At 47.4% G+C, this 19,951-nt stretch overlaps 1 protein-coding gene across 1 annotated transcript in view; it reads left to right on the top strand.

Moving 5' to 3' along the window:
* LOC8041128 (solute carrier family 15 member 1) overlaps positions 1-19,951 on the top strand; it is a 340,827-nt gene that overhangs the window by 33,096 nt on the left and 287,780 nt on the right. Inside the window, exon 2 of the mRNA XM_040218270.3 lies at positions 12,810-12,838. Within this exon, the coding sequence (XP_040074204.1) occupies positions 12,810-12,838 (29 nt within the window). The remainder of the gene's footprint in view (positions 1-12,809; positions 12,839-19,951) is intronic.

The raw sequence follows: 19,951 nt of genomic DNA, 5'->3' as shown, positions 1-19,951 counted from the left end.
GAAAAATGAAAACAGGATATTGAATGCTCCCGCTAACAGTGTCGCGCAGTGTACATAAACACCAAGGCATCATATCGCAAACCGAAGCATACGAAGAAGAAAAGACTCATTTCATTGGGAAAAAAAAAGTAGAGATATAAATGGAGCACTTGCTTTCACTAATTTTTACTGTCTTGCTGCCTGAAGTAACCAAACAAAATATCTGTCCGTTTGCCGACTGCTTTAGTCTTTGGTCTTTAACCTTTAATTTTCGGCTCTGGAGAGCCGCGGCACCGCGGAAAGCAGCAGCCCGTACCACCGAGGCCCGCGGTGCCGCGTCTAGGGAACATGGTAAGGTGATGAGTATATACGTGCAAGATGACGACGACATGGGTTGTTGGTATTGGGGAGGGTGGCAGTCCGATTCGCAGAAGTCCAGACTTCGTGGAGGCGGGTTGGGCGGGTGAGCAGCGAGCTATGAGGATCTTGCACGCCGTTCGATCAGTGCATGAAGGAGCACCAGGAACATATTGGCGCTATTGCTCACTGGGGTCCACTGGGGTCAAAGAATCATGCTCCAGGGAGGTAGTCCAGCCGAAGTAGAAGCTGCCGCCTCCGAGGAACCGAGGGCTCAGATTGAGACACCGCCGTCGCCCGGTGTGTCACCCTCTCAACGTCGTCGTCGTCATCTCGCTTAGAAAAATCGAGCCCGCTGGCTTAGACAAGGCAGCACCTGTTCGCACCGTTCAGGGGCCGTGAAAGGATTGCGGCCAGCGATTTCTCGAAGCAACCAGAGGTTCTAGACCACCGTGAAACGTTTTCTGGGGGACGCCTTTTCAAACAAAGTCTGCGCAGCTTCTTAGTGCAGCGAGGTTCATAAGGGTCAAGCGCGCTCCCAAGCATGATTTCAAATAGCGAGCACCCACCTCTCCAGAAAAGCAGCATCTAGTGAACCTTTACTGAGAGTGGAACGTACTTCTTAAAATGGCGACGATAGCGGAGCTGACGCTCCACGCTCAAATCCCAGAGCGGGTCGCGCATGCGCGATGGCGACTCCGCTTTCCATAGAGCGGAGCGGGAAACCGAAAACGGTCTACTAAAACTCTCTAATAACTCGCTTTTCGTTTCGCCAAATCGTTTCCCAATCAACCACAAACCGCCGCATAAGATTGTTGTTTGTTTTTGATTTGGGTACATTAGCAAATGTTCGATTTATACTTAGGTTTTGTTCCGGTCTGGTCAGAATAACGGTTTTGGTCCGGTTTTCCGCTCGGGTTTGCGTTTGGTTCGACTGCCTGGTAAAAACGCCAGGTTAACTGTCTCTGGTATCAAGAAGACTGTCACACTAAGTTTTTTTCCCGGGTCCATATCACATGAGCGAATGACGTTTTAGCGAACAGCGACATTTGAGCGAATCGGCGTTTTAGCGAATAACGGGGGCGCGCGTTAACCCATCCGCCGCGCTGCGCTTATGCCGCTTCGCGGCGACAGTCTGCGGCGTCTCATTATAAAAATATGAACCCTTTTGGCCCACCCGAAAACGCCGCTTTGCGGCGTCCTACTATTCGCTAAAGTGTCATTCGGTGAAACGTGGGCGTTCCCTAAAACGTCATTCGATCAAGTGAGTGCCTCACCTTTTCCCTGGTATTCAACTGCTAAATAATTTGCGGAACAAGTTCACAATTGAGCCATAACAACAAACAACTCGACTGTTGATTTCATTAAACCAGCAAGTATAGCATTACCCGAGGCACGGGTGAAGTTCTGTACTATTGCTGAACACGGGTAAATGGTTTAAGAGATGACTTAAGAGCCCGGGGAAATCACCAAATTGTATATGATAGAACAATGGTCAGACGAGCAAGAACCTTGAAGGACGACAACAAAATATTAAAACAGATCATGCAATAGAACTCAGCACTTTCGAATATAAAGCTACGTTGGTTCTGTCTAATACCCGTTCCACACGGGTAACTCGAATGCCATTTACAACGAATGAAATTTGAACGATCGGCCAATCAGCGCGCGACACTCCGAGCGTGGGGCGTCCCACGCGCGACAGATCGCGAGCCGATTCGTCGATCACACGAATGTCATTCGTTATAAATGACATTCAAGTTGCCCGTGTGGAACGGGTATAAGTCTCATAATTCATTATTTGATGCTTCCACGCCTGCCTTATCGTGTGCGCTCAATCTTTTTTGCTTCTCAATATTCATTTCTGTTATTGCTCTAAAGTACACGGAAGAAACGCAGAGTAGTCAGCTTGGGGAGAGACAATGAAGGATGGTGAGCGGTGAGAAGTGGACAATCCACACTGCCAGGGCAGGACGCGCTCAAAAAAGCGTAGCCATGCAACTGAATTCCTTCAGCTATTGATCTTGAGCGCTTTTCTTTCAGTATCTTCTTAAGGTGGTTAGACACAACTGTGAAATAGGTCTATATAATGAATCTAGTTTCTGGAAGAAGTTTTGATCTTTTTACGCGTCTTCTTTGCCCTTTCTGTTTTGTTCCACGGTGTTAGCGCCTATACGGCCTGCAAGTTCGTATGTCATTTGCGCACCTGGTGCTTTTATTTACCCCCCTAAATGCGCCATGTGCTTTTGCTTCCCCGACATCACCCACTGACGGGCATACTTTGATGCCTCGTCATCGCGCGGTTCCTACGCGATCTCTGTGTCGCCCTCTGATTGAAATGCTTCTCCTTGCGTTCCGATGCGCGAAAGATGCATTTTAGAACACTGGCTCGTCGTTTTGTGTGCGATTAGTGGACCTTTTCAGCGAAGCTGTATATGACTCGTAGGTCGTTTTTTTTTAGTGTCCCATCGACAGCAAACCATCGCTCACGCCTTATCACGGTTCGCGCGCGCCTTATCATTTATCATGTGGTTTGGACACTTCTTCCGATAAGAAAACCACAAAGCACAAAACAAGTGTCAAAACCACATGATAGATGATAAGGCACGCGCGAACGATGATAAGCACGTAGCTCTCCCCGCATGTGTTTCTCGGTAAACATTGTGGTTGCATAAGCTGCGGCGACAACGGCAGCGTAGGCAGTCTTTCATATATGCAAAAAGATTTGGTACAGCGCATTTCCTTTTCTTTCGTCAATCATTTGGTATAGACCCTTTTGCAGTTTACAAGCATGAACTGTAGCTCGCGCCCCAAGCGACTTCCGGTCGCTCTGTCTTTGCAAGCCTGTCGAACTTACTTATATCACCATTGCTAGATGGCATAAATGCTACACGGACAACAAAGTTGGAGATTTAACGATGGCCTTCGGCTGTACGATATTACATATTGAAGGAGGCAAGTTGGTTTACAAGAATACTCGAAACGTTTTAACTTATCTCACACTCCTTCTTTATTTTGGCGTTCACCTGGAGAATTGGGGGTTAGACGTTGCATCTACATTTCAAGCAGCGGTGTTAAGGTGGCCTTTATTCATTCTTTTTGTAAACTGGAAGTTCTCTGGGACGTCAAAAATTGGAGCACCACCTGGTGACGTTTGCCATAAAAAGGGGCTATAGCGCAGTGGGCAATCGTTGCAGGTAATACCACAGCTTCGCTGTCCAACCACCTTCACAACGTGGAATCCTTAATGTTTTTTTCTATCGTAGTATTCGTTTTTGCTCAGTTCGTGTACGGCTGCAATGGTTGTCTAGAGTTAACATCTGTAAAGGAGGTATTCACTCAGCTGGACGCGGTGCTTCGCGGGCAGAGGTATCGCAATTGGGCCATCATAAATGCGGCCAAAGCCGCAATTTGCGGCACGTGTTGTATACGGCTATGCGCCTGCCGGACCAATCAGCCGCCTCCCTCTCATCACCTGACCCGGCTCTCCGCGCGTGGGTATGGCTGGGAGCGTGATGACGTGGCAAAAGAGACGCGTATGACTGGTCTAGCGAGGACGTAGCTTCCACCGCAGTTTCAGCTTGGAGGTGAACGGAGTATGGTAGCTGCAGCACCAATTATCGAGGTCCGCCATTGTTTTGGGCACACACTCTGGGCATGTATTGTACACGAGTGCTGTGCAAGCATTCAGCGTGAACTCGGCTTGGCTTGAATCGAGAATGAATGGTGCGTCAGAGTTCGGCAAGGACTCTGATGCAATTACAGGCTTCATGCTCAAGAAATGGTGACCGCCAATGTTGCTTGATTGGATCATGAAAGGGTCTATTACAGAAACAATGCCTCATCTTAATTTAGCCTAATTGACTATCTTTTTTTGAAACATGACAAGTAAGTAAGATATATTTTGTTGTGTTGAAAGCTTTTGGCACAGTGAATCATACGAGGTGGGACCGGAAAGTAACCGGTATGTATTTCTGAATGGTGGGCCGTTTGTAGTACCAGCTTCCGCCGCTAGCATCGCCTAGGAGCACCCCTTCCCAGAGCCGTTTATACTGAGAGAGTTTGGCCTTCTTAAGGAGATTTTGGCAGTCTGACAACCACAGCAGCGTAGTCTGACAACCGGGGGATGACTACTTCCGTCCGCCATATTGTGGATCTGACTCATAGGAACTCTACGCGATTTCACAGGAATGAACAAGACAAAGAAGTAACGCCATATTGTGTTATCGCGAAATCCGCTGGTTCTAGCGGCCAACAAGCTCCGCCCATCGGCCAAACTCTCTCAGTATAAACGGCTCTGCCCCTTCCGAGTGAGTTTACCAAGCGGCGTTGTCTGCTAAGGTTCTAGCGGAAGGTTGTAAAGGTTTTTCACAAGTGTTTCACAATCATTTTTCTTTTTTGCAATGTATGATTTGAAAGAACGGAGTGCGGCCGTGAAATTATGTTTTTGTGATTTTCTCGATTTAAGGTCGGTGAATTATTGATCGACGATCAACTTCGTTCAGCGCGACCCTCAACTGATGAAAACATCGAAAAATTTGCGCATTGTTCACTCAGAGTTTGTTCTTCCTTGTGAAGCTGTTAATGAGCTGTTTTACCTGGGAATTTTGCGATGCTTGCGAAACACAGAAAGGCAGAAACGTCCCGATGCGAGGGAAAGGAGGAGTGGTAGTTCCACCACGACCATGCTCCAGCACACACTGCGCTGTCAGTGTAATAAGTTTGGAACAAAAATGGCATGACACCGCTTCTCTACCTCCCGTATTCACCGGACCTCACCCCGTGTGACTTTTTCCTGTTTACCCGTATGAAAAAAATTCTTTAAAGAAAGTCGTTTTGTGAGTGTGGGAGGTCCTTCAAATCAGACATTGCAAAAAAGGAAAAATGATTTTGAAGCGCATGGGGAAAAATTCACTACATGCCGCTAGATCCTCAGCAGACAACGCCGGACGGCCAACTGACTCGAGGGTGCCGCTAAGCGCTGCTAGAGTCGGAATCTGGTACTACGAACGTCCCGCCCTCCTGAAATTCATTCCGGTTATTTTTGAGTCTCCACTCATACTTTTTTTTTTTTTTTTATTGTTGAATCTTTAGTTCGATGGCCCAGTATTTTGCTTGGTATAAATCAAATTCCTTTTTTTTTGTTATACATATTTTAAGATATTTGTTTTAGAAGGGTGAAATGGGGATTTCAGTGTTGCATGTTTTTATTATTTATTATGTTTGTAACGTATACATAACATTGTTTTTTTGTTAAATGTTTTCTGTTTTCATGTAAGTTTATTGCTTTGTTTCATATTTAAAGGCGCCAATAAGAATTCTGCAAGGTTTTTTCTGCCTTCAGAAAGTATCATTACTCTAATTATTATAGTTTGACAGTCCAGTGCTGGAAAAAGACTCTTTTTCTTATTTACATTTCCACAATCTTTCAAACGTACCTACAAAGTTGTTTTAGAAGGTTTAAATATTTTTGAAGGAAAATATTTTCAATATAAAATTGTATATCAGGCTTGAAAAATGGAAGTGTACAAACAATTGCCCCTTGTACACTTTGTCTTCATTAAAGTATATATATATATATATATATATATATATATATATATATATATATATATATATATATATATATATATATATATATATATATAGTAGTTTTGGTTGTATGTTGGCAATCAACAGGCTGTAGAACTAAGGGGCCTTATCTAGATCTGGTCGGCAATACAAAGTGTTTGAAGCCTTCCTCCGTGAGAAAACGTTCAAATGTTCGTTCCTCGCCCCAGCATCTATGATGACATTGTGGTCATGATATTTATAATTTTAAACATATTTAAATCGTCTGGACGCATAACGGCGCACAATACCGTAGTCGCATCCGGGACCTGAAATAAATGAAACTTCTAATTAAAATACAGGGAGCCGATTTCTGTCGTTTTATAATCCTCCGTCTGTTTGAGGACCGCCCGAGACCATTTTCAAGATTAAACCCTATTGTTCCACTTTAAATACGCGGCTGTGCTCCAATCGATGTGGAACATTAACTTCAATAAAAAAAAGTTAGGAGATTTACTTCGTGGGGGACATTAAAAAGCATTTGAGATAAAAAATAAAAAAATAAAAAAAAGCCTGCCTCGAGTACGGTCGGCCCGCAGACTAACAGCTATGAGCAGCAAAAGTACAATGGCAAATTCGCTGAGCAAATAAAACTTCTTCTCGCGCCCCCAAGTGGACACGAGAAAAAGGGAGGAACGAGGCGTTTTTCTCCTTCTCCAGGCAAACGGGAGAAAAGTTCCGCCCTCCCGCCTCATCTTCTTTCGGTTTTGGTTGTCAAGCAGGTCGCGCACGTTGTTTAATAAATCTTGAGTTGATCGATCTTCAGCGGCAGCGAAGACCGCCTGCAATTCCGTCTCCCAGTCCAAACGTGCAGAACATTTCGGTTACATTGACGTTTTCTGATCTAATTTTATCAAACGAGCAAACACAGCAGCTCGAAACAGCGAAGTTCCGGAGCAGCGCCAGCAGCGATACGTACTCTGAACTAAGACGGCAGCCTCCGATTGCGGAATGACATTTCGGCGTTTGCGGCGTTATGGAAATCGCGGAAACTGCACCCAAGACAGGCGGGGTTTGCTGCCGGGTGCCTGGGTGTTTTTCTGCTGAGTTCCATTCTGTTTTCTGATGCCAAGTTCCAACCGGCAATCAACGTGGTTCTGTTTATGCGTGTCAGCAACAGAGCAGCAACATCGCGATTGTACTGTTGTGCGTTGTGAACAAAATACTACAGGGTGAAACAAGGAGGCGCCAGGCTCTTTAAATTGACCGGAAAATTCGGTTTCTTAACCTATCGCGCTACGACTTTGTGCAGCGTTGCCCACAGATGGTGCATTTTTTTTTTTGTAAAATTTGCGAACAGCGAGCTTACCTGAGGAAAAAGTAAAGAAAGAAAAAAAGGCTTAGCTCCTATGGAAACGCAGCGCCGCCACCGGCCTGCAAACAACACGGCGCCGTTTCGCACGGGAGACAAGAGATGGCGCAACAAACGCCGCCAACGAACGAGCATACTGCGCCGAGAGCAGGCCTTTTTAGCAGACGATCTTTTCGACTCAAAAGCGGCGCGCGTTCCGCAGGCGGCGACAGTCGCAGAAACAAAAAAAGACAGGCGCGGTTACAGCAAGGAACTGCAGTTCCTTGTCTGCAAAAGGGCCGGCTCTCAGCGTCGTCTGCTCGTTCGTTGGCGGCAGTTGGCGTCGCGACCGCTTGCGCCATCTCTTGTCTTCCGTGCGAAACGGCGCCGTGTTGTTTGCAGACCGGTGGCGTCGCTGCGTTTCCATAGGAGCTAAGACTTTTTCTTTCTTTACTTTTTCCTCAAATAAATTCCCTCTTTGCAAAAAAAAAAAAATAAATAAATAAATAAAAAAATGCACCATCTGCGGGCAACGCTGCACAAAGTCGTAGCTGGATAGGTTAAGAAACCGAATTTTCCGGTCGATTTAAAGAGCCTGCCGTCTCCTTGTTTCACCCTGTAGAATTATCGCCGATGTGACCGTATGTTCGCATATTAGTGGTGTAACAACAAGATGAGATGACGTAAACTGTCGGGCATTGGTGCCGCTGTTCGGGCCGTGATCGGAGGAGGCGGGGTGATACTCCGTTTTACACTAAAGAGTGTAAGACCGCTTGAGTGTTTACGGTGCAAGCTATCGACGTGCGGATAGTCATGGTGGAACGCTGGTCTGGCCAATGTGACTGTCGTCTGCGATCTCCTGTTGTCTCCTCCCCGAGAGCGATTGCGCTTCGGGGAAAGGACTGAACTATACGGAAATATGACGGAAAGTACGTATATTTACAGTTTGGAATTTGAGCATTAAGAAAAAATGGTAAATAAAATCGAACCCCCCCCCCCCCCCAAAAAAAAAAACAAAAAAAACTATAATTTATTTTGCTGCAATTCCTGGAGAAACGATTCCTGGAGAAACTGCCCTCCAAATGGCGTGCTGGAATGAGCGCTAGACGTTTTCGAGCTCACCACAGCGTAGCTACGTGCACTTAACACCTGCCGAAAGTCGCGGCTTTGACTGCATAAAGTTGATCGAAAAGCGATTTCTCTACCCGTCAAGCTTCGCTTCCATGAGTGAACACCCCTTCTACAGAGATCAATTCAACACGACAACTGCAGCCGCGCGCGAACAGCACAAATAGAAAAACAAATACTACAATAGAAATATTGGTTACGACGTGCCGCGGGAGGAAGCAAACACATGGCTTGGAACCGCAGTGGAGCTTCTCGATTTATTGGCTTTCAAATTACACGGCATAAGCGTTTACTTTTTACTAAGAGATTCATTCCCTGAGCCGTTCAAAACACTCTAAGAAGAGGTATGACATTGCTGAAAAAAAAAAAAAAAAATCAACATGCTGGGAATATTTTTTATTGCTTAGGTGGTCACCGAGAAAATTCGTACCTTCAAAACGACCAGTATAAAAGGCGGAAACGCAGAGCACGGATGTAGTGATCGGGTTAGTGTGCTGTTGTATTGATGTTCGTATGTGCCGTGTATGTGTGTGCGCTCAATGTGTATATTCAGCTGATGCTAGTGGTATGCGTAATGTGTTTACATGTGTGTATAATAAAGGTGCCCGAAGGGCCCGAAGCGTCATGGTGGCGTGAACAAAACAATTTTTCTTTTTGCAGCACATGAATTGGGCGGTACCTAGCGCCACCTAGCCTAGCTACTTGCAATTGCTCTGCTAGACCCTGCCATCTGGTGACAAGTGATTTAACCGTCTTTCACGCTTCGCGATTATTTCTGGAATAGCCAAGTAGGCTGCTTCGAATTTGCACTTTTTGAAAGCGGCTTTCGGTTTCGCAAATGGTTTAACACTATTTCGTGATCAGTGGTTGATGAGGAAAATTTGGCTCGGAAATAGCAAAGCTAAGACGTAAAGTGTGTGAAGGAACTGGGTACCCGTTATCTCCATTTAACATCAAATTGCTGACGACGAGAAGACTGTATGACTCCTTTCGAAACCCAAGTTTGTTTACCTGCGGGGATCGCTGGCTTCTGAAATAAATACAGTTCGCGGAAAGCTCGTGTTAAGGGCCACCCACACTAGCGAGAAAACGCGCCCGGCGCGCCGATAAATCGGTTAAGCGGCAAGATAAAGGGCGTGTCTCTGCACGCGCTCGTGGCGCTGACTGTGCTTCGGCGACATTTTGTTACTTGCCGCGATCGGCGTGCCACGCGCGTTTTCTCGCTAGTGTGGGCGGCCCTTTACGCTTTGTGTGCTTCTCCGCTCGCCCCGTACAAGAGACGTAGCGTCCTCGCTAGGCCTCATTCAGCTCGATTCGCTCGATTCGGGGCGCCATATAGAGATTCAGACGACGAAGGAACTTTGCTTCCCAGCTTGCAGGGACGGAAGTTTCTCCCTTTCTAAAGGAACATAGGTTACAAAAGCGTTGCTCCCTTCAGGAAGGACTACCGGGTGTCCCAAATAGCGGCCAGGCTCTTCGAAGCAACCGCAAAATTCGGTTTCTTAACATATTGCCGCGCGCGCAGCTGGCCGAGTGGGCGGCGCGCGCGTGACCTAACGATTATCGTGCCTGCCTGCCACGGAAAAGGCCAGGGTTCGATTCCTGCGAGCGACGTGTCTTTTGTTTGTCTCTGCAATTTAGTTTTCTGGTAAATTCGAGAATCCTGTTGGGGGGCTTGTTCGAGGTCCGAATGTTCTACGCATCGAACATTCTACGCCGATTATTCCAGAAGCTCGGGCATATACAGTCGGCACGGAATGAAACGCGAACATGAAGCGCATGGTTTTCGACCCACGCTGAGTCACCTAGAGGCGCAACACCGAAGGTTTGGATGCACTGAGCAAGAGTCTAACACATCGAAGGAGGAGCCATGTTCTTGCAGCTCCCATCTGGTTCAGGTGGTGCAGCATCTAGCGAAAACCACGCACCCACTGTTCGCGTTTCATTCCGTGCCGACTGTACATAAGCGACTCCGCGTTGCGAGCTGCAGTCAGTCTCGCCCCAGCGTTCGAGTCTGCTGTCACGCCGACTTCGACGCCCGCGACGCTCCGCTTTATTCTGTTCCCTTTTTATTTTTGGGCACAAGTTCGCCCCCATTAAACGTTTCATCCCCAGTTATTCTTTGTTTCCGCGTTTGTTCCTTCGTGATACGATCATGTGCAGCGTTGCCCACAGATAGTGCACCTTTTTTTGTTGTAAAATTTGCAAAGAGCGGAGCTTCCCTGAGGAAAAAGTAAAAAATAAAAAGGCTTAACTCCTATGGAAATGCGGCGAAGCCACCGGTCTTCAAACGATAGGGAGCCCTATTGATTGGAGACCGGTGGCTTCGCTGCATTTCCATAAAAGTTAAGCCTTCTTTTTTTTTTTTTTTTACCGTGCACATAATCGCACATAAGGAAAAAAAAAAAAAAAAAACGGTAGCGACGTGCCGTCGCTACCGTTTTCCTCCACTCTTCTTAAGGTCAGCTCACACACTTGCGACTTCTTAAGACCGGAGAGGCTAAAAACCTGTTTTTAAGCCTTTCGTGACAGTCTACGTCCGGCTCCGCAGCAGCACAGTGGTCGTAAGCCGCCCCAAGAGGCTTAAGAGCCGGTCTTGTCTCTGTCGATCGTAGTCAAACGCAAGTGTGTGAAGGGCCTTTAGAGTGTTGGACACAACCGGGTTTTAAGTCGCTTGCGACTTCTTACAGCCGGCTTCACTGCTGCGCGGGCAGTCATAGGAAGTCTCAAGAGGCTTAAAACCCAGCCTTGTCTCAGTCAGCCGGTTGTGAGTCTTGTGAGATAAAGCGCGAAACACATGTACGACGAAACCGTCCAATCCGACGTCCGAACACGCAATGCGACGGTCGGAGGCGAGGGTTTTCAACGCTTTCCGATGCTGCGAAAACCCTCGCTCCCCAAGGTCATTCCGGTAGTCCGCACGTCGGATCGGAAGGTTTCGTCGTACATGTGTTTCGCGCTTAAGACCGGTTTTTAAGCCTTTTGTGTTGACTTACGACCGGCTGCATAGCAATCCAGTCTGTCGTAAGCCGTCACAAGAGGCTTAAAAACCGGTCTTGTCTTAGGCGGTCGTAGTCGAATGCCAGTGTGTGAACGATGTCTAAGTATGTGAATCAGGGCCCGTTCACACACTTGCGTTTGGCTACGACCGACTGAGACCAGTACAGTTTTTAGGCCTCATGTTAAGGCTTACGACCGGCTGCGCTACTGCGGAGCCGGCCGGAAGTGGTCAGGAAAGGTTTAAAACCCGGGTTTTTAGCCTCTCCGATCGTAAGCAGTCGCGAGTGTGAATGGTCTTTCGGCCTTTAATATAGGAGGTGTTTAGAAAATTTTATTTACAACAGTGGTGTCATGCCCATAACAAAACCAAAACCCGAGAACGCGCTATGTACAGTATATAGGTATTCACTGGACGCCATATTTGAGGGCAATGTTTAGAGTGCATGCTCAGAACGAGCTCACATTAATAGCCCGCTAAGACCGCCAACCTTGACGGTGCTAAATGCACGCTCCAAAAGGACTGCGGAAGCTCGCCGTCAGCACGCGCTCAGCAGCAGCGCACACGGATATGGCCGCCAGTGAATGCTCCATGTAAGAAGTATTCACTGGCGGCCATAGTTGTGGGCCCGACTGCTGAGCGCGTGCTTTTGACCAGCTTCCAGGGTTCTTTTTCAACGTGCATTCCACACCGTCAAAATGGCCGCGCCTCTTAGCAGCCTATTAATGGGAGCTCATTCTGAGCATGCGCTCTAGACAGCACCCACAAATATGGCGCCCAGTGAATACTCCTTATAGATTTCCTAAATATACCCAAGCACGAAGGTGTATGCTGTGAGTGTGGTTATACGCGCTGCACGTGCTGGCGTCTGCAGCAGTAGCTGTTCTAAAGCAAAAGCCCAAAACAAATGACATCTTGCACGCGCGTTCGTCATCGCTTCATTTTGGTTCTTTACTTTGGAATCTTTTATACGGGGACGGCGAGTGTATGCGGCGCGTACACCCTAGAAGAACTTGGAGTTGGGATAGTTGGTGAACGTCAAGAAGCATGGTGTAAGGCGCAAAAAACAACGGACACAAGGAAGAAGAAGAAGCGGAGGTAATTAAAAAAAAAAAAAAAAAAAACCTTTTTGTGAGTGGCTGAAAAAGACAAAAAAAAAAAAAAAAACTGTGTAACCCCCGGTGAAGCGCATGCGTGGACGTGAGGAAGGTGACGAGATATGTATTTCTTTCTAAACTTTTCAAACGCAATTCTGGGTGGCGCCTGCGTGTGTGTCTTCTTCCTTGTGCCCGTTGTTTTTGCGCCTTACGCAATGCTTCATATCCGCACTCCGAGCATTCTCGTCGATGCCTGGGTACGGGATAGGTCTATTCGCTAGGACAGTTGTGCTGGTCCACTTTCCGACTGTTTGTCGGCCTCTAATCAGTCTTTCTTCCGTCTTTTCAGACACCGCACTGCTGGACAGAAGCCACAAGGTCAGTCCCGTTGGAGTTCCTTCCCTCCCAAATTCAGTATCTCTACGATGTCAGAGGTCTCTGAGTGTACTGCACCCCGGTGCACTCAAAATACCAATCATAGTGGGATGTAACGGTTCATTTGGGATAATGCGTGGATATATTTATTTAACCGTTTAGCTTACAATCGGTTGGTGTTACGAGAACCGTCTTTTGTGGTGCGCGACTACGCCCACTTTGTGGCTTCCAGGCGTCCCGTGCTTCTGCATGGCTCGCCGCTCGGCTCTCTCCTGTCGGTGTGTTCGGTTGCATCCGCCGTTGTTTCGGCCGCTCAATAGGTCGTGTTCGCTAAACGTGGCGAGCACGCACATATTACACGGCACATAGCTCTTCCTGTTTTTGTTTTCTTAGCCGAGACAATGAGGAGGGCGCTCGATATCGTGCTTCAGTACACTCTATGCACTCTAAGGAATATAATTTTGTCGCTGAGAGTCCACTCTGAGGAATCCAGTGCGTTTACTTTCCCTCAAAGCCCTTGGGTGAGCCAATCACTGCAATCTGCTGAGGGAGCTCGGCGAATGATGAGCTCATTAATGGGATTAGATCTAAAAGCGTAGTCTGCGATGCGACGCTGAGCTTGACGTAATTACGCCAAGCGTCATGTTCCGTGTTAGCATAAACAAACAATAACTCTTTTTTGACAGCTGGTGGTTCAGGACTGAGATGAAAACAACTAGGGTCACTTTAAGAAACACAGGGAGTGGCAAGCCTCGGAAATCTTATTATCGGTACACAGGCTGCGGCATAACCGCTAAGAATGCTAAAAAAAAAAATAAGAAAAAAAAATGCCGAAACAAAAAATGTGAGATTGATAAGTCAAAACCTGCATTTCTTAAGCTGTCTGTGACTCTGATGGGGTAGATCTCGCTTAGTATATGGGTTGCGAACTCGGGCTATATATAGGGTGTCCCAAGCGGATATTTTGCTGTAAAACAGGCCGAACAATTTGGTGCCTGCCCATAGAAAGCTCAAACGTTCACGGAATGTACAGTGAATAGGTCAGTTCCACCACGTGAAATTTCAAGTTGTAGTGAAAAAAAAAAAAAAAATTAGAGCAAACAACTTGCCAATGTCGAGGTTGGGCGCGTTCGCAGACGGCTGAGTTATTGACAAGATTTACTTGAGGTGCCATTTCCCGATAGGCGCAGCGAGCGGATGATGCACTCTATTTGCTCGTTGCAGCTATCGGGAGATGGCGGCACAAGTAAATAGCGTCGCTAACTCGGTCGTCTGCGAACGCGCCCAACCTTCACTGGCAACTTTTTTGCACTTATATCTTTATAGGAAAAGAACCACTCCTCGAAACTTCCCACAGTAAAACCGACCCGCTCAGTGCACGATCGCTGAAGGTTTGAGCTTTCTATGTGCAGGCGCCGATTTTTTCCGGCTCGTTTTACAGCGGAGGGTCAGGAGAATACAGCTCGATGGTTCAAGCATGGCCAACAGCGCCGGATTTCTCCCCTGGCGGGCAATGCAGCCTGGATCTTTACATGAGTGACTTCACACAGCTACCGCAACGCACTGAAAGACTGAGTGAGGCGCTGTAGTCGCGGCTGCGGCCGCGCAAAGAACTCTAAAGCGCCATACGCACATTCGCGTTTGAACGCGTTTGAGTGCGTTGCGGAGTCCTTGCGGCCAGGCGCGGTCGCTTGCGGACCGACGCGCGCCTTCCCGCAACGCTCGGTAGCGCGACGCAAGCGAGTAGAGACTCGTTCAACTTTCCGAAGCGTTGCGGTGCGTTCGGGCGCGTTCGACCAATCAGAAGCCGAAAGAGGAGGGGGGGTGACGTGTTCGCTCGCCCCACCCGGCCGACTCGGCGAGACGTATCCGGTTCGCCGGTCGCAGAGCTTGCTTTTTCGTTTTGGAGAGCGGTGGACACTGTATTTTCCAAGGCTGCGATGGTTCAAGCTTGACAAAACGTCGGGGAAGCCGGCGAGATTGTCCCAAGATCGAACGCTTCGATGCTGTCGCCGTGCGCCGCCATGTTGCCTTGGATTTCGCTTACTATTGGTGAGCCACTCGCGACGATAGCGCGTTCTTATTGGCTCTTGACTGCGGTTGACTGCGTGTCAACGCAACTGTGCGTACAAGTTTGGCGCAAGCGGTCTTCGCAACGCAACGCGTCCGCTTGCCGCTACGGAACGCACCGCGCTCAAACGCGAATGTGCGTATGGGCCTTTAGGCACCGGCGCGCTGGCGTTGCCGGAGTTGCCGAGGCGCCTGTGGCGTGAGCTCCTGCTCGTGCGCTTCTAAGGAGCTTCGTGCGGCGCCCGCACTGTTTCGCAAATACTGCTTCGTGATATGTATTTGAGCTTTTTAAAGGTTTGTGTAGATATTGTGGTGCAAAACACAGCGGCAATTCCGGCTTAAAGGAGCTGTGCAACAATTTCAGGGCTTTGCTTAAATAATTGTGGAAGTTGATGCCTGACACTTCTGAAGTGAACTACAGAAAACAGTTTTTGCCTGGATACCCTAGCTTTTATTAAAAAAAATGAAAAAGATCCAGGTTTTTGCCGCCTCTCAACTCGTACATCGTCTTGCGGGTCACGTGCGCGGTGACGTCAATGGGGTAGGCGCGGGGTTCCAGTAAAGTTCTCTCTCTAGAGCCATCAGTGAGCAGCGAGAACTCATCCACTCGCGACCGCGTGACCACGTGGTGGCGGGCGCAGCGCGAACAATATGGTGAAAGGAGGAAAGTCTCATCCGGGTCCGGCCATACCCGTCCGGCTCTGTCCCCCTCCCGCTCCGGCTTCTGGCGGCGGTTCGCGGTAGCAGACAGAGCTGACGGTTTTGTGGGCCTAGGATAGATGGCGCTACTAAAACCCCGTATAATAAAAGTTTTGTCGATGATACCAGGTTTTTGACGCATTTATATGTATGTTGGAACGACAAGATTTATAGAAAAGTTACCTTTTATCGAGCAGGTATTCGCACAACTTGCTATATTTCTACAAGACCCCCATTGACGTCATGCCACGCGTTTTTCATGGCCGCCGCTCGCGGCTGCAGGTCAGTGAATATTCTAATTTTTGCCTCGCTATTACGCGGCGGAATCGCAACATGTCGATAGAAGGAGGTGTGTTTTCTGTCATTTGTGACAAGGTGAACAATGTCCAAAGTAGAAGATGCCAGTTCTTTCAACTTTAAAATCGTTGCACAGCTCCTTTAAACTCGAAACTTTTGTTATTTCGTTTCCCAACGGTCGATCGGTAAGTTCCGTTTCTCTGTCAGCGGTGATTAACGAAGAAGGATTCCTCGTATCGATATGCGTGTTTAAATTTCTGGGAGTGATCTGTGGAACTCAAACAGACCAGGATTAATTCAAGACTCAGATAAAACAATTCGCGGAAATGGAATTTGTGTGGCTCATTTTGAGCCGCTCATCTTCCCGAGCCCAAAAAGAAACCGCCTCAGAAAGAACGCGCGTTCCTCTGTCACGATTCGTTTTCATGTCATGATAGCTCGTCATGATTGTTTTACTTTTGTTTGTACATCTCCCGCTACATCGAAACATTTTAAACGCGCAACGGGATCGTTGAACCATCCTATTCGTTAAGGTGCATAACGCTTTTTTTTTTATCTTCGGTTGTGTACTTTCTGAGACATATTTTTGTAACTGCGAAATTGATCTTCGAAACCTTCCATTCGTAAACGTTCATAGTTTGTCAGTTTGTTTTTCACGTCTTTTCGTTTGACACTAGTTCGTTGATTCACACTCGTGGAATAGACCATATGCGAAATTGTTCGAACGTCTGGCAACACTTTGTGCGCTGTCATCTTTGTTGCGTCGAGATTCCTCTGCTGTCTGTCAGTTTCTTAGCGTTGTCGGTAACAATCGAGGCCTACTGCTCACCGTCATCGATCCTCACCCACACCTGCGAGCTGAGGGTTAGTATAGTTTTACGCTCTTCTTGCGCATGTATGTGCTCGTCGCCCCGCCGGTCGCTGGTTTATCGCCGCAACCAATATGGCGGACGTACACTTCAGCACGAAATTTGGCTTTGAGTGCCGGCAAAAACACGGTTGCGGACACTTGGTTTTCGAAAGCGCTTTCTCTGCGCGAGTGCTTGAGCGGGCGAAGGGTTCTAGCTGCGCTTTCTTGCACCGGCTTTTGCCAGCGCCGAAGTCAACTGGTGAGACGGAGCATGTTCTTCTGCGCCCTAATAGGTGGCACTGTGCACTTCCCATATCTAAAGTCCCTGTATCTGGGAAAAGTGGCGCATTCTCTTTCCTTCTCCTCTAAAAACCCTCTTTATCCTCCCCTCTAACTTCCGGTTTGCGACGGAGGCGCCCTCTGGAATTTCCCAAGCGTCTCGACGTCTCGGTCAGCTGAAGCGGTCAAGATCACTGATCTCTATGTCTATTTGCTGGATTGCGTTTGACCAGCTCCTCCTATGGACCGAAATGCGGTCACTGGCGGCCATCTTTAGGTAGAGTTATGTCATCTCTAGCCATCATAGTAATATGGCGGACAGCGCAATGGCGGCCGGGTGCCATAAAATAGCCGTGGATCTAGTACACTGTACCGTGGGAGATATTTCGTGCTTGATTCAAGTTGTTCGACGACGCAGATTCTTGAAACCCGGCGTGAACGGTAGCCTCATCTTTGAGGACACGGAGAAAGTTCTACGAAAGCGCGGCACCGGGGGAAAGCAGCGCAGCTCGCATCGAAAGCAGACTCCGTACCGGCGTCTGCTTTCGATGCTAATTTTGATGCGACTTTCGATGCGAGCTGTGCTGCTTTTTCCCCGGTGCTGCGATTTCGTGAAACTTTCACCGGGTCCTCAAAGATCGGGCTATCGTTCACGCTGGGTTTCAAAAACATGTTTCGTCAAACAATTTCAATCAAGCACGAAATATCATCCACCCTATTTTGACGGCAGCCTGCCACCACACCTGCCAAAACGCTGTCTGCCATGGATGGATTACAGTGGCTGCAGGAGCTGTACCTTGGCTAGAGGTAATATAACTCTACCTAAAGATGGCCGCCAGTGACCGCATTCGCAGAGCGGGCAAACGCGATCCAGCAATTGTCATTGAGATCAGTGGTCGAGATGCAGATCGTGTGCACTTTTCTCGTCAGACAAGTGTGCCAATGAGCTCATTTAGAGCCCGCATTCGTATCGGACCGTCCTGAAGCCGCTCTAGATCTGTTCGTCCAACCGTGGATACCGAAAGTGCTTTAAATAATCGTCCCTACTGAGTTGCATTAGGCCAGTGTGTCGCGAGAGTTCGGCTTCACAGCTGGAGCTGGCGAGTTGCCGATAGTGTGGACTTTTCTTGTCATACAAGTGAAGCAATGACCTCATTTAGAGCCCGCATTCGCATCCGACCGTCCTGAAGCCACTCTAGATCTGTTCGTTTAACCGTGCATCCCGAAAGTACTTTGGATAATCGTCCCTACCGAGTTGCATTAGGTCAGTGTCTCGTGAGTGTTCCGCTTCACAGGAATCGCAAGTCATTTTTAATGATCATATAAAACCGCCAAATTGCAATTTTATTATCTACGATACGTGTCCTTGTCGAGCTTTCGGGAGGGTTTGGCCTACGGGCGCTAAAAGCAATTTGGTGGCCTAGAAAGCAAGATACTATTTTCTTTATGATCGGGGAAGTGTTGATGTGGTTGATGCTAAGCTAGCACTTTTAAGCTGCCTGCAGTACTATTAATGATGAGAATCCCTACGTATTTCTGTGCATGCTGTAAAAATTTGCGACACCGCGGGCCTTTCGCTACGGGGCTACGCGGTGCCGCTACTTTTCCGAGCATATAATAAATACTATTTTCGTTATTTTATTTGATGAAACCATTTTTAGAAATGAAAACTTTGTTGTTTTTTTTTAGTTTTGTTAGTCCGTATTTTTATCAGAGTGTCTGTATCTTTTCTGTTATTCGTTCATACTAAAAAAATTCAGGTTTAATTACGATTTACGCTACTTTTAGACTCCTGGGCCAGCGTCCTGGTGCAGACTTGGAAACTAGCTCTCGGTTTCAGCACCTAGTTCTCCAGTCAAGCAATTTCTGGTTATTTTAGTAAAAGGGAATGATGCAAAAATAATTCAAATCACACCCAGAGAACAATGCAAAATAAGCGAACGCGATATTAAAGTCTCCATGAAATTACAAAAGCACAGGTGATGTAAAAAAGACCAAAATCAAAGTAACAATTTTATTTATTTCACAAAACTGCCAGCCAAGTAAAAGGCCACGGCAGGAGCATTCACTACCAGTAGAACAGAAGCTGAGTACATAACAAAAGAGATCACAGAATGAAAAAAGAAGATAAATGACACGGAGACACACCATACACAATCAAAATGCTTTCTTAACACTTCAAAAATGTGCGGGTAGCTTTACTACCAGGTGCAGTAATTTTTACACATCATAAAATACTTCTAAAGCCCTTACACCTTCTAATGCTGTTACTGGTATGGTACACCGGTAGACAATAAATTGTACAAACCCCATGGGGCGAAACATAGAGCTGCTTGACGAGAAGGGTCTGCAGGTATCCGACTTCAGATGCATACTTAAAGGGGAACTCCGCTTCATATTTGATATTTAGAAAACTATCCAGCCCTCTTCAGTATCATATAGGAAGACCACATGTCAAATATTACGATCTAATTTTGTTTATATGTTTAATAAACTGGCCAGCAAATTTTGAATTGAGCCAAGTCGCCAAAATCTGCCAACTCTAGCGTACGACGTGAGGCGCAATCATCAGCGCAGTCAATGCCACGGAGTTGGAGCAGCCGACATCGAGCCGCTACATCAGAGGCATGACTACGTCATTCTCGTTTGTTTTTACTTCTCAGAGTGAAATTGGACGATGACGTTATGAGTTTCTCCTCCCGGTGTTGGTTGAACGGCGTCCACGTGATCACCGTAACGCGGATGCGCTAGTTTACGCTGCCCTGCATGCTTATCGGAGCTCAGAGCTGGGAGCAGTCCCTTTCGTCTCGCCGCTGCTCTATATACTGTCACGAATTACAAGTGATGAGATAAGTGAAGAAATAAACGTTTAATGGGGCGAACTTGTGCCCAAAAATAAAAAGGGAACCGAAGAAAGCAGA

This window comes from Ixodes scapularis, unplaced genomic scaffold (genome assembly GCF_016920785.2).
Source record: "Ixodes scapularis isolate PalLabHiFi unplaced genomic scaffold, ASM1692078v2 PGA_scaffold9__187_contigs__length_104089568, whole genome shotgun sequence".
In the NCBI taxonomy this organism is placed as follows: domain Eukaryota; kingdom Metazoa; phylum Arthropoda; class Arachnida; order Ixodida; family Ixodidae; genus Ixodes; species Ixodes scapularis.
Note: the sequence above shows the minus strand (reverse complement) of the source record. Positions and strands in the feature narration are given on the sequence as shown.